Source organism: Entelurus aequoreus, linkage group LG16 (assembly GCF_033978785.1).
Source record: "Entelurus aequoreus isolate RoL-2023_Sb linkage group LG16, RoL_Eaeq_v1.1, whole genome shotgun sequence".
Taxonomy (NCBI): domain Eukaryota; kingdom Metazoa; phylum Chordata; class Actinopteri; order Syngnathiformes; family Syngnathidae; genus Entelurus; species Entelurus aequoreus.
Genome location: NC_084746.1, coordinates 146,861 through 162,003, shown reverse-complemented (window position 1 = coordinate 162,003; position 15,143 = coordinate 146,861). Strand labels below are relative to the sequence as shown.

Genomic DNA, 15,143 nt, shown 5'->3' with positions numbered 1-15,143 from the left:
CGTGACAGTATGTGACGTATGACGTGACAGTATGTGACGTATGACGTGACAGCATGTGACGTATGACGTGACATTATGTGACGTATGACGTGACGGTATGTGACGTATGACGTGACGGTATGTGACGTATGACGTGACGGTATGTGACGTATGACGTGACAGTATGTGACGTATGACGTGACGGTATGTGACGTATGACGTGACGGTATGTGACGTATGACGTGACGGTATGTGACGTATGACGTGACAGTATGTGACGTGTGTAAGAAGGTGCGCTTGCTGTCTGTGAGAAGGAGAGACAAGAAAGAGTGAGAAGAGCCTGTAGTGTAATGCCAGCAGCTAAAAGCAACTGTGTGAGAATGTATACTCCAATATCACCATATAGTCATTTCCTATATCGCACAGAGATAAACCCGCGATATATCGCCCAGGCCTACTTGCACCTCAAAGCAGTGTTCCCCATTGGAATTCCAGTAGTGCAGTCTGAGCCCCTAAACACAAACACCTTTAATATGTAACATTCTTTTTACTAAGTACAACCTGTTAACTAGGGTACTGCATACAATAGTTTATTGAAGTAACCACATTTTTGCTCATATCTAAACAAAATTGGTAAGGCGAGGTACCACTCTATTGTTATTTACTATTGTTATCAAGAGCATTAAAAAAAAAACAATAAACACTTGTAATTACAAGTCCCTTTTTCCTACAGTGTATACTAGGGCAGTGTTTTTCAACCTTTTTTGAGCCAAGGCACATTTTTTGCGTTGCAAAAATGCGGAGGCACACCACCAGCAGAAATCCTTAAAAAACGAAACTCAGTTGACAGTAAAAAGTCTTTGTTGGATATGACTTTAAAGCATAACCAAGCATGCATCACTATAGCTCTTGTCTCAAAATAGGTGTACTGTCACCACCTGTCACATCACACCCTGACTTATTTGGACTTTTTTGCTGTTTTCCTGTGTGTAGTGTTTTACTTCTTGTCTTGCCCTCCTATTTTGGTGGCTTTGTCTCTTTTTTTGGTATTTTCCTGTAGCAGTTTCATGTCTTCCTTTGAGCGATATTTCCCGCATCTACTTTGTTTTAGCAATCAAGAATATTTCACTTGTTTTTATCCTTCTTTGTGGGGACATTGTTGACTGTCATGTCATGTTTGGATGTACTTTGTGGACGCCGTCTTTGCTCCACAGTAAGTCTTTGCTGTCGTCCAGCATTCTGTTTTTGTTTACTTTGTAGCCAGTTCAGTTTTAGTTTGTTCTGCATAGCCTTCCCTAAGCTTCAATGCCTTTTCTTAGGGACACTCACCTTTTGTTTATTTTTGGTTTAAGCATTAGACATCTATTACCTGCACGCTGCCTCCTGCTGTTCCCGACATCTACAAAAGCAATTAGCTACCACCTACTGATATGAAAGAGTATTACACAGTTACTCTGTCGAGCTCTAGACAGCACCGACACTCAACAACAACACATCATTTGCAGACTATAATTACTGGTTTGCAAAAAATACTTTTTTACCCAAATAGGTGAAATTAGATCATCTCCCACAGCACACCAGACTGTATCTCATGGCACACTATTGTGCCGCGGCACAGTGGTTGAAAAACACTGTACTAGGTCATGTCTACATATCTGAGTTTAGAGATTAATCTGTAATTTCCAAAATTGCTTTTAATAGACAGTGTTTTTGACGACAACTCTGTAGGGCTTGTTTGGTGTGTTTTTATTTTCATTACTTTGTGGTTTTAAGGTAACGTTAGTATTTTGTTGCATTCTAACACTGTCTGTGTACTGTTGTTCATGGTGTGTCTTCAAGTGATAGGAAACGATAGCGTGTTCAAATCGTTAGCAACAACTTGTTGCTGGCATGTTTTGTAGAATCTTGTTTGGTCTGTGTGTATTTTTTGTATCCAAACAGTTTCTTTTCCAACTTTTTTAGACCATATCCTTTTCGGGTTTTGTTGGTTTAGCTTCCATTGTGCTTTCCGTCCGTGCAATGTTGTTGACATCAGCGACGTAAAAACGCTACCACAAAGTAGCATTGTTCTTGCAATGACATTAGCCGTAGCCCAGAAGTAAAATTACGTTACATACAATAGGACATTTTATTGTATGGCTGATATTTTTATGGCGTATTACAATATACAAGATGTCCTCTAGATTGCCAAGATACCTGTGGCAGTGGGGGCGTGGTTACCATGACGTCGTCACACAATAAACATAATTTGCTATGATAATGATCTGAGATAGGCTCCAGCGTCCCCCGCGACCCCGTAGGGAATAAGCGGTAGACAATGGATGGATGGATGGTTGACTTCTCAGAAAATGTATGCATACATTTAAAAACTAATGTTTTATATGTGTATGAGGAAGCACAGAGACAAAAGTGAATGCACTGGAGCTAAAGCCTGTTGGAAGTGTGCCGTTTGTTGGCATAAGATTGGCAACAAAAGTAAAAAATAGCGTCAGACTTTGTGTGACTTTTTTTGAAGGGTACAATACATCATATTACTTTAATTTGTTTTCATGTAAAACAACTTATTTTGAAGGTCTGGTGGCTATGATATTGCTGTAGCGGTGCGCCACATTCAGTTACATGAAGGGGAAACCCTGATTTATATTGTAACATAACACAGCACTTAAGTTTTATTTTGTTTATTTAGTCAGTGCATTGTTTTCCAAAAGATGGGAAAACTGCGACTATGCAAAATATTGTAAATGACTTGTAACTGCAAACAGGATACTATTGATTTGTCATATCTCAGTGTCATGTCTGCTACAAATATTTGATCATATACTTTAGCTCACATTCCATTTTTGAGTGCTAGAAGCTGTACTAGACACCTCAACATGACATGTCTTTCTTCATTTGTGATGAAGCAGCAGTGTTGCCAGATCTAGATGAATCCTTGTATTTATTTGTATGATCGTTTCACCCTCTGTACCTCAATAACTCCCCAGATCTCATAGTATATGTTTGAAAAGTAGTGATAGTTTGACCCCTTTATTAAATGACTATCAGCAAACCTAAACAGGATACAGCCAGGCGGCCCACTGTTATTTTTTTCAACAATATTGTCAGTTTGAATACAGTTAAAACTGCATTATCCTATATAAGATCTGTGGTAATGTTTTACTATAGCAGAAGGCCCTTAGCGACATCAAATGATGATCATTTTTCTCAAAATATAATTTTAAGCTTGGTAATTTGTAATTTTGCATTTGGCATCACTGTGAAGTGGTGAATATTTTGCAACAATTGTTTTATTTACGCTGCAGGTGTCAGTCATGTGCCCGTGGAGGTTTTCGACTTTTCACATTTATTGACAGACTTAAGATGCTGACATTTGTCACAAGGATTTTACACACTTCTCATCTAAAAGTGCTGCACATCAGTTCTTGGTAAATCTTTCAATATGTACGTACCTTCCATATCAAAACAAGGAATACATTTTGGAGCAGTGTTTGAACCCAGGCCAAATGTGTGATTCACAACAAATTGTGCGTTGTTTTTTTCTTCATTTAGTCCAGTGCAGAGCACAACATTTGTAGGAGTGTTTTTTTCTTCACCATGTATTTACATGATTGTTGCTATTTAGCGTGTGCTCACATTGCTAATATTGTTAACCATGTCTATGGCCTCGTTCACACTGCAAGCCAATTCCGATTTTTTGCCCACATGTATCTCATTTTTTTATGTCAATGTGAACAGTGCTATTCCGAATTTTTCATATCCGACCCAGGTCTTTTTCATATGTGGATATAAATGGGATATGTATGCGATTCGACTGCCGTGTGAACGCTCCCAAGCGCCAGACACATTCATCCTAACAGAATGTCATCAAAAAGCGATAAGCGTCATAATTCTTCACCAAAATAGATGGTTGTAAAATAAATAGTCAATGTTTAACCATTCATGTCTCCGACTACTCGATGACACGGAGCAGATGTGTAAGTAAAATGTCCTGCAAACTGCAAGAGCCAAAATACTTTCCTTGCGCAATAATTCAGTTCAGAAAATGTTGTCTTTGATTGCAAAACATTCTTGAAATAGCCACACATGTACCAGGATTGAGACTGATGTTTACTTCTGTAAACACTGCAGCATGTGTGACGTCATGACAACATGTCTGCATGCAGGTCAGATTGTGTTCAAATTAGACATCCCATTTGTCTTGTATTGTGAACGCTAACGTAGAAAGATCGTATTGGACCAAAAAATCCTAATTGGGCATCCTACCCTGCAGCGTGAGTGTAGCCTAAGGCATGGGGGAAACCTTTGCACCATCATTTATTTAACATGTTTGGACTTCATCAATGTGTTTTTTGTTCAATCAGTGGAAACATAGTCTAGGCATGGACTGATTACACATTTTGCTGGACCATATATAGTCCCACAAATGATTGCCAATAAACGATGTTATTGTCAGCATGGTTTGAGACCAAATTAAGCACTAATTTAATTTATAGACATTGGCCGGTATTAAAAAATGACTTACAAAACCAGTAAAAATCTCCTTCATACATAGTGGAAGTTAGAAATCCTTCAGGTCAAATGCGGCTCTGCAGATAGTATGACAGACGAAGGAAGATAGTCCCTCAAACTTTTCCCTTCATTTAAAATGACTATTTGGGAATACTTCACTTGCTGTACAAATACAGATCACCATGCTGGATCTTCCAACGTAGTAAACGTGCTGTGATCATGGCGGTAAGAAAAAAGAAAAGAGAAGGTAGCACTTTGATCAAGCATCTATTGGAGCTCCACATATCGCTATATACTAAATTCCAGGTAAAGCTGAAGCGGTCTTGTCGTGAACTAACTACCTTTTGCATCTAGCAATAGTAACACAAATAGTAACTTGTTACTGAGGAAGCTATATCATGCTAACATGGCCACTAGCTAGCTAACATGACACAAAGAAGAGTGGTACATTTTGGTTACCATAACAACCTGTGTATCACCGAATAATGATGATGAACAAATGGTTTAAGACCTGCACTTGTCAAAAAAATGGCACCTCCAACAGATTCAACGTTAAAATGTTGACATACTATATCAAACTCATATGTCACTCAATCAAACACAAATTCATTCATAACCATTTACTTTATTTGGTACAAAAATATTGTCTCTCGATCTTTAAATTCTGGACTAAGCATCTCTTTGCAAGGGGGTAAACGTACTTGGGTGATGAGAAAAAAGCTTCAACTTATATTTTGTTGCTCCTATAACTGTTTGAGTATAGTAAAAATGTATCAAGTCCGGACCGCATAAAGTGCACCGAACTTCTAATATGCGTACATATATTTCTCGCACAATAGAGCAGAATTGAGAGCGGTGGGGCGCTGTGATCTTTTTTCACATTTATATTGAGGCACACGTGTTAAAAGTGCAATTTCAATGTTGTTGATATGCATTTATTAAGACAAAATTAGGGTTATGGCAAACAGAAAAATCAGTTATTTCAGCTATTTTTCCAAATAAATATTTGTTAGTTCATGCTACCACTACTATTACTACCAATACAAATGAAACATAAAGAAACGTTCCTCAGAGAAAAAAGGTTTGCTGATCTCAAGTAGAGTATGAAAAAGCTCCAGAACTGCACAATAAATGTCTTTCCTGGAGAGATGGGCTAAATTAGTACGTTTCAGGGCTGTAGCTATCGACCGTTTTAGTTATTGAGTAATCCGTCAATAGTTTGTCCATTAATCAAGTTACCAGGTAAAACACTGTTTAGCCTTTATGCTAAAAATCTGATTATGTTTGTATTTTTTGCAGAGTTTCACAGCGAGCACCTGCTATTTAGGGATCAGAGCAGATTACGTGGATGGAACTTGGCTGAGCTGACTCTACCAGAGACCACATCAAATATCAGCTGACCAGTCTGGGACAGATACAAGTCTCATTAGGGAGGCCTGTTGCTGTTTCTTATCCAGGTAATGAAGTGCCTCAGTCGGTCCCTTGATTCGCATTGCAAGCTTTTTTGTGTGTTGCAGTCTAAAATGCCTGAATCCACAGCAGCTTTTTCCAGAGGGTTGCGGCAAAAGTTGCAATGTTTTGAGGCTTATTTAAGGCAAATCTACTTGTGAAGTTACGAATTGGTTGTCAATGTTTTTAAGCATTCATTGACCTAAAAAAGCACAGTATTTTAACAAAAATTGGAAAACAAATACTGTATTGATGTTCTCCTCATTTTATACAACACAGACTTAAAATTCTCAGAGCTCATTGTCAAATGAATGTACTGTTTTGATTGATTATAACTAATCATTAAATAACTTAATTATAACTAAAGAAATAAACACCACCAAAGGCTTCCTGATTGTCCGCTATCTGCTCTGTTGTCCACAAGATGAAGACATTCTTTGTGTATGTTTTACACTTGAAAAGTGTTTGTCCAGCTTCAACATTCATTCACTTGCGTACACATATTTACCCCCGCCCATTATAGGGGAATTTTCCATATCATTCACAATCATTATTAAATACATGACAACGGATGTATTTTTTTAAGCATTGTAACTTGTAAATAAATGTAAATAAACGTCAGCTTACAACGGAGCCAATGGGAGGTCCTCTATTCTGCCCATAAAACTCCCCCCAAAAAACATCCAAAAAGCGCCAACAATACTCCATTTACATTTTGTGACTTGAATATTAACCAAGTATTAGTGATATTGGCATTATAAGCGCTAACACAGAGTAACTTTTTATAGTGGTGCCATGATCACAAGCTTGCGTGCCAATGTTGACATGATCGACTGATGAGCTGCTTCCTCCTTTCCTTGCTCGTCAAACTTTATTCTAGATCAAGGCCTTTCACCTGGAAAGTAGAAGGGTGAGGACATATTCCGACAAGTTGGTAACCTTTTACAGCAAATTTAGACCCTGAAATGGCAAGATTGACACGGAAAGATGCTTGGTTCCACCGCCCGTTTCTTAGTGAGTCATCTAACCAGGACTACAATTAGATTCTATCAGTCGGCATCCTAATGACAGCAGACATTTTTTATTGTATAATGTAACACAGGCCGTGTACCAGTGGCGTATGCTGGTCTTTCAAGTAAGGGAAGCTCATTTTCAGCTACTCTCTAAACACATGTACAGTCTCCAAAAAAATATATAAAGATGCTAGTTTTGACAAAAAAAGTCACTTAAAAGATAGTACAATTCTCCATATCAACAGGAACAATGAAATGAAAATTGAAAAATGCTATGGCAGTGGTTTATATTTCAAGATCACTGATTCGCTCATTTTGCTATCAATGGAAAAGGGAATCAGCCTCAGACAGATCATGCAGAAAGAAGCCTGGCGTCTCGGCCACACCCACTTGGAACAACCCACTCTATGCTCCGAATGAATGAGAAGAAAGCTGTCACGAAAGTAGCTGATTCCAAACAAATGTTTAATGCATCCTCGCGCATATTTAGTTAATGAAATGTAAACAGAAAAGTACATATTTGGCCACTTTTTGGCGTGATACTTTAGGGGACGCTGTCTTGCAATCTTAGAGCTATCACCACTGTCGCATACCCATATCCTTGATACTTTTCAATACGCTTCTGCGTATTAGAAAGTATCCAGTAACAGACATGTCCGCATCATTCAACTAAGTCTTAAACTTAACTTCATTAATTACTGCGGTCACTGGATGTCGTGTCATAACTTAAAGACAGCATAAGTCCATTCTAGATGGTTAATAATAAATAGGTTAGTGTCATTGTTCTGTCTGTCTAATTTCACTTCATTCAACTTTTTCTAACATTCTACGCAACAAAATGTTAAAAGTATGTATGATTTCTGCTGTTATTGTATCGAATCTGTATTGGTATCGGTTAGTACTCAAAGCTTTTTGAGTATCATCAGAAGTGGAAAAGGTTGCGTGGGTTGCACCTTTTCATATTCTTCCTGCACCTAATTTAGAATGACCTATTTGTGTCTGCAAATTGATAGTGTTTTTTTACTCTGTACATTTTCTGAGCGATGCATTCTTTCTTTGTTCACAGTTGAGGGCTCAAGAGTGGATGGAAGGAGATGATTTTAACACAGAGGCTGTGATGAACATCTGTGGTGAGACTTCATTTCATTCTGTTATTTCCACATATCAGCTCAACATTGTCTCCGGCTAATAGTGTCCTATTTGTTAAGTAATGACCGGGCATCCCAGATGTCCTCTATTTAGCGGAACTCCGCTATTTGTCTAGCCAAAGTGATATCTTTTTTCAAATTTCCGTATCGCTAGCAGGCCGAGTGCAGCCTACAGTAGCTGACTTGTTCACGCTTTCCGGCGCACTGTGGCTAGCTGGCCGCTTAGAGTCAAAGCTGGCTACTCTAGCCACTCAGTAGGCCTGGTGCAGCCTGCGCTGCCTGGCGTGTCCACGCTATCTAAATATATTTTATTATGCTTTTCTAACATGTGGACACGTCCCTATAGCAGGAACAACCTCTCTAAGAAAAGTGTGCAATTCATACATGCTTTTGCCGGCGTCAGTGTGAAGGCATTTTGGCAATTGCAGTGTTCACACTGACATTACAAAATCCGATACAGGTCACATATGGTCCAAAAAATCGGAATTGACCTGCAGTGTGAACAAGGCCTGTGTTTCGCTTTCCTGCCTGTTACTGTACAGTGCTAGTTTATAAAAACAAATAAAAGGCTGACTTGCGCACAGTCATTCTGCCTCCTTCATATTGCTGCCACCATTACAGTATGTTCATGAATTTATTAAGATTATGTATAAGTAAAAGCTTCAAGTTATAATTGTACTACAAATCTTGTAGCAGTTACCATGAATTAATCTTACACCCATGACTTTACTAAGTGACTCACTAGTTCAACAACATATTTAAGTTTTTACAATTACAATGTTTTTTTAATTAAATATAACCATACTATCTCATGTATTCATGAAATGCCTTATAGGGATGTAGTGAAAAGATTTTCTAAACCAGACAAAACATTGAACTAAGGACATAAACTATGGATGTTGTACATTTTGGAATGACTTGCATTGATGTGAAGATATTTTCGCCACAAAAACAATGAACTATTGATGATGTAGTACAGTCATGCAATAGAGATGTGTTTGTCAGTTTATATTATCTAACAGAAACCATTGGTAAGTTTTCTTGCATTTTTACAGATCAATCAAAAATGCTGCTGAATCCTCCATATAATGGTACTGTGATTTTGCCTCTGCAGATGACCTAATGGCAGACCAAAGGATGGACATCTCCTCTACAATGACTGACTTTATGTCCCCCGGCTCTACTGACCTCATCTCCAGTTCTATCAGCACTCCCAGCATGGACTACACTCGGAAGAGAAAGGGCAGCACCACAGAATACCAGTAAGCAATTTATTTGTACAGCATACACCATAGAGCTAGGGTCCCAAAACCTTTAGACTCGGAGGGCCACATTCATTGGGTTAAAAATTAGGGCTGTCAATGGTAACTCGTTAACGCGTGTGATTAATAAAAATGTTTTATTGCGTTATCATAAATGGAAAATGATGAATCACATTGTTTGTTTTGACCACTACAAGGTGGCACACATTGCACAGGCAGTGATCTCGTCACAGCCAGTTTGATGAGAGGCGAAACGTCTTCTAAGACAAACCAAACAGTCCAGTTGCGATTGATTGAATGCCCTCAGAATCCAATGACCTGGATAAATGAGACATGTTTCTGTATAACATTCTGACTACAAAAATGCATTTGTATCCAACTATTGGGGTATTTTCTTAAGTGAATTTGATTTATGCAAGCAAACAAATAACTGGTCCAGTGTAGATGTGTGTGCATGCCTGCGTGTGCATATGTATATAAATATATGTATATACACATTCTTACATATATACACACACAGTGGGTACGGAAAGTATTCAGACCCCTTTAATTTTTTGATTCATTGCAGCCATTTGCTAAATCATCATTAATTTTATTTCTCACTAATGTACACTCAGCACCCCGTCTTTACAGAAAATAAACAGCAATGTTGAATGTTTTGCAAACTTATTAAAAAAGAGAGACTGAAATATCACAAGGTCATAAGTATTTAGACCCTTTGCTCAGTATTGAGTAGAAGCACTCTTTTGAGCTAGTACAGCCATGAGTCTTCTTGGGAACGGTCCAACAAGTTTTTCACACCTGGATTTGGGGATCCTCTGCCATTTGTCCTTGCTGATCTTCTCCAGTTCTGTCAAGTTAGCTAGTGAACATTGGTTGTCAGCCATTTTCAGGTCTTTCCAGAGATGCTCAATTGGGTTTAGGTCAGGGCTTTGGCTGGGCCATTCAAGTCACAGAGTTGTTCCGAAGCCACTCCTTTGTTATTTTAGCTGTGTGCTTAGGATCATTGTCTTGTTGGAAGGTGAACCTTTGGCTCAGTCTGAGGTCCTGAGTACTCTGGAAGAGGTTTTCTTCCAGGATATCTGTGTACTTGGCCCTATTCATATTTCCTTCAATTGCAACCAGTTGCCCTGTCCCATCAGCTGAGAAACACCCCCATAGCATGATGATGTCAGCACCATGTTTGACTGTTGGGATTGTATTGGGCAGGTGATGAGCAGCCACACATACCACTTAGATTTAAAGCAAAACTTTTATTCTTTGTCTCATCGGACCAGAGAATCTTATTTCTCATAGTCTTGGAGTCCTTCATGTGTTATTTGGCAAACTTTATGCAGGCTTTCATATGTCTTGCACTGTGGAGAGGCTTCCGTCGGGCCACTCTATCATAAAACCACGACTGGTGGAGGACTGCAGTGATAGTGGACTCTGTGGAACTTGTGGCAACATCTCCCTACTGCATCTCTGGAGCTCAGCCACAGTGATCTTTGGGTTCTTCTTTACCTCTCTCACCCAAGCTCTTCTCCCGCAATTGCTCAGTTCGGCTGGATGGCCAGCTCTAGGGAGAGTTGTGGTCATCCCAAACTTCTTCCATGTAAGGATTATGGAGGCCACTGTGCTCTTAGGAAGCTTGAGTGCTGCAGAAATTATTTTGTAACTTTGGTCAGATCTGTGGATTGCCACAATTCTGTCTCTGAGCTACTTCGGCAGTTCCTTCGACCTCATAATTCTCATTTGCTCTGACATGCACTGTGAGCTGTAAGGTCTTATATAGACAGGTGTGTGCCTTTCCTAATCAAGTCCAATCAGTCTAATTAAACACAGCTGGACTCCAATGTAGGAGCAGAAGAAAAGAAATTGACACCATATGAGTTAAAAATAAGTGTCACAGCAAAGGGTCTAAATATTTATGGACATGTTTTTTTTTTAAAATATATTTGCAAAAAATTCTACATTAGTTTTTTTATGTCAAGATGGGGTACTGAGTGTACATTAACGAGAAATAAAATGAACTTTTTTTATTTTAGCGTGCATGCGTGATAGGTCCAAGTTTGTTTTATAAGGAAATCGATCGATTTTTCGATCTGTTGAAGAGGTTTATTTATTAGCCTACTGATGTGTATTCATAAATGGTTGATTTATATAGGATAGTAAGGTAAAGTTTTGTACCTGACAAGTTTCGGCTACCTTGCGTCTGCAGCCTTCATCAGAGGCTAACATCGCGTGATGTTAGCCTCTGATGAAACTTTACCTTACTATCCTATATAAATCAACCATTTATAAATAGATTTTTATCGATATTAGAAAAAGGAAAACATAGGATTTACGAACACAATCAGACTTTATGTGGAGTTTAGCACTTTTAATAATAAAGACGTTAAACAGTACGTCTATTTTCCCGTCTGTGGCGTCATCAAAACAAAAACGGATGGTGGAGAAAGGTCATTGCAAACGCCACAAGACAATAGTGTAATATATTTCATCAAATATAGCCATCATATCTCAAGTATTCATAAAATGTATATAGTAACAGATGAACGTTTTCTTTTTCAGAATCGATGGCTTCCCATATGAGTAAGTGCAAACACATTAACAGTCAAATCAGGCTCAGTCTGACACACTTCCATTGCTGAATGCATTATCTCTCCCTCTTCAGCAATTTAGACCCAGACAAAGATAAACTGGGAAGGTAAGAGGCCACTGTTACTATTTATTAAACCTGCTTTTCCATAAACCAGATTTTCACCCATTTGTATGTTACATCAACACTTCATATAGTCATTATTAACAAATTAAGCAAAGCATGCTTTTTAAGATACTAAAGTTTGATTTTATCTCCAGGAATGTGGTGTTACTTGGTCTTTGATGACAATCTCAGTCTGTAAAGCTAATTGTGTTTACACTGATTACAAATTGGGATAATTAGCGAAACTGGGTTCTGTAATAGATGGGTACCGACACAAATTGTAGTAAGCTGACAGGGTGAAAAGGGTTAGCTATTGGTGCCACTATATAGTGCTTGTTCTTGAGTCTGTTCAACTTCATTGCCAGGCTTCTGAACACGTGAACAGCTTTGCTTAGTTCTAACACCACACACACATTTCACTGTAGCACCCGCAGTAACAGCAACACAACACTTCCTTTAGGTCATGGTAAGCAAGGTGCATTCACAAACAATTACATTTTTGAAAAGACACTTTAAAACACGTGCAAATTTGCACATTCTATATTTTTTATTGGTGCTGGTTTTACTGTTCTAATCCTGACGATTTGTTGAATGTGTTAGTAATAGGGATGTAAGGATAAACGGTAATAATGATAACTGCGGTAAAATTCTTGAAAGTTGGTGTTATCATTTCAAATTAAAATGATCGAAAAACCCTGATTGATAGCCATACTTTGATAAACTCACGGACACACTGGTACTAGCTTGCTAGCTTAAATTTTAACATGAAAACAAGAGACATTATTATCTTACCCCATTAAGAAACGGTGTACCCCAATCTAAACTTGTAGAAACACATTGCTGTCTAAACAACTAAGATATTTAATTGTGCACATTGCACCTACAAACTGTGCTGTCTTAGCAGAGTCATTGATAGAAACTCGGAGGAACATGACACCAAGGTGTTTCTACGGTGTATTCAGGACTGCTGAACACAGTAGGACACCACAACGCCCGCCAGAATGCTCTTATCAGTGAAGCATTTGAAACGCAAAACATACAAAAGTGGGATTTCTAACAGTAGGTCTATTTATTTAATTTATTTTAAAAATTCAAGATTTCAGTGTGTAAAAGCAACTTTTGAGCAAATTCAACAATACCGGTTAATGATAATCGAGAACATTTTGGTGATATGCAAGTTTGATAGTTACATCCCTACTTAGTAATCTTTGTAATTATGTTATTGACATATTTGAATGACTATTGTGTTTAACTCACAGCTACTTGTTCCTTTAAATTGTATTTTCTCTTTTCAGTGACCAACCAGGACGGATAAAGAATGCCAGGTATGGGATATTTTGTTCTTTCAATGAAATGTCATTGCCTGATTTGAGGCAGACCCAGTGAATGAAAGACAGGAGTGTATGGACATACCAATGCTCGCTGGCTGTGCCTGCTAAAATGGGTAGCTAAAGGTGAAGGTGTTTAGAAAGTTATACAAAATGTGCTTTTCTTGCCACAGTTGTATAGTAGTAGTAGTTTTTGCCTTTTTATCCTCCTCCTTCTTGCTTCCTTTGCTATAAGCTCTGAGATTTGTTCTAAAGCTATGGCACAGCCACACTAGCTGGCATCCCTTAGGCACACCACAGCCACACTAGCTGGCATCCCTTAGGCACACCACAGCCACACTAGCTGGCATCCCTTAGGCACACCACAGCCACACTAGCTGGCATCCCTTAGGCACACCACAGCCACACTAGCTGGCATCCCTTAGGCACACCACACGCTTCTGTTAAAAAAAAAAAAAAAAACTTTCAGAAATTGATTTTGTAATCTTTTGTAACTCCAGGCTGTTTTTCTTTAGTATAAAATGGCGCAAAATTGCTGTTTTGACCAAAAAGTCGCCAACCCTACAAATGAAGATTACAGTTGTGGATTTTTGGGACTTTGTGAGCAATACAAACTGAGGGATACAAATTAGGGATGTCCGATAATGGCTTTTTGCCGATATCCGATATTCCGATATTGTCCAACTCTTTTAATTACCAATACCGATATCGACCGATACTGATATCAACCGATACCGATATATACAGTCGTGGAATTAACACATTATTATGCCTAATTTGGACAACCAGGTATGGTGAAGATAAGGTCCTTTTTAAAAAATAAAATAAGATAAATAAATTAAAAACATTTTCTTGAATAAAAAAAGAAAGCAAAACAATATAGAAACAGTTACATAGAAACTAGTAATTAATGAAAATGAGTAAAATTAACTGTTAAAGGTTAGTACTATTACAATCATGTGTGCTTACGGACTGTATCCCTTGCAGACTGTATTGATATATATTGATATATAATGTAGGAAGCAGAATATTAATAACAGAAAGAAACAACCCTTTTGTGTGAATGAGTGTAAATGGGGGAGAGAGGTTTTTTGGCTTGGTGCACTAATTGTAAGTGTATCTTGTGTTTTTTATGTTGATTTAATTAAAAAAAACAACAACAAAAACGATACCGATAATTTCCGATATTACGTTTTAAAGCATTTATCGGCCGATATTATCGGACATCTCTAATAAAAATGTCATGTTTCATTCACTGAATAGAAAATGATGTGTATTTTTTCTCACGCATCTTCACAGAGAGGCTCACAGCCAGATTGAGAAGCGCCGCAGGGACAAGATGAACAGTTTTATTGATGAACTGGCGTCACTGGTGCCCACGTGTAACGCCATGTCTCGTAAACTGGACAAGCTGACGGTTCTGCGCATGGCTGTTCAACACATGAAGACACTTAGAGGTCAGAACAGACATAATTACCAGCAAAACCTCTTACCGGTACTTTGTTCTTAGGGCCAGATTCTCCCATTTGCACTTTAGTGTTTTTACGTGCTTGACGTTATGCACGTTACTCCTTTTTGTATTCTCCCATCAAGTGTGCAGATATGTCCACCCCGTAACTTTGTAGAGGTGCTGTTTGCAACTTTCTCACTAACAAAATACAACAAGAACACCACCTTTTATTTACACACCCGAAGGGGACCCCGCATATATCAGCCTTGTTTGGACATCCTGGTACTAGTGGAAGTAATACAACGATTTCATCTGGATC

At 38.4% G+C, this 15,143-nt stretch overlaps 1 protein-coding gene across 1 annotated transcript in view; it reads left to right on the top strand.

The window, feature by feature from the left end:
• The window catches only part of LOC133631463 (basic helix-loop-helix ARNT-like protein 1), a 37,580-nt gene that overhangs the window by 3,707 nt on the left and 18,730 nt on the right, over positions 1–15,143 (top strand). Inside the window, exons 2-8 of the mRNA XM_062023665.1 lie at positions 5,788–5,945; positions 8,017–8,080; positions 9,213–9,360; positions 11,914–11,934; positions 12,017–12,049; positions 13,342–13,371; positions 14,674–14,831. Of these exons, the coding sequence (XP_061879649.1) occupies positions 8,035–8,080; positions 9,213–9,360; positions 11,914–11,934; positions 12,017–12,049; positions 13,342–13,371; positions 14,674–14,831 (436 nt within the window). The 5' untranslated portion in view covers positions 5,788–5,945; positions 8,017–8,034. The remainder of the gene's footprint in view (positions 1–5,787; positions 5,946–8,016; positions 8,081–9,212; positions 9,361–11,913; positions 11,935–12,016; positions 12,050–13,341; positions 13,372–14,673; positions 14,832–15,143) is intronic.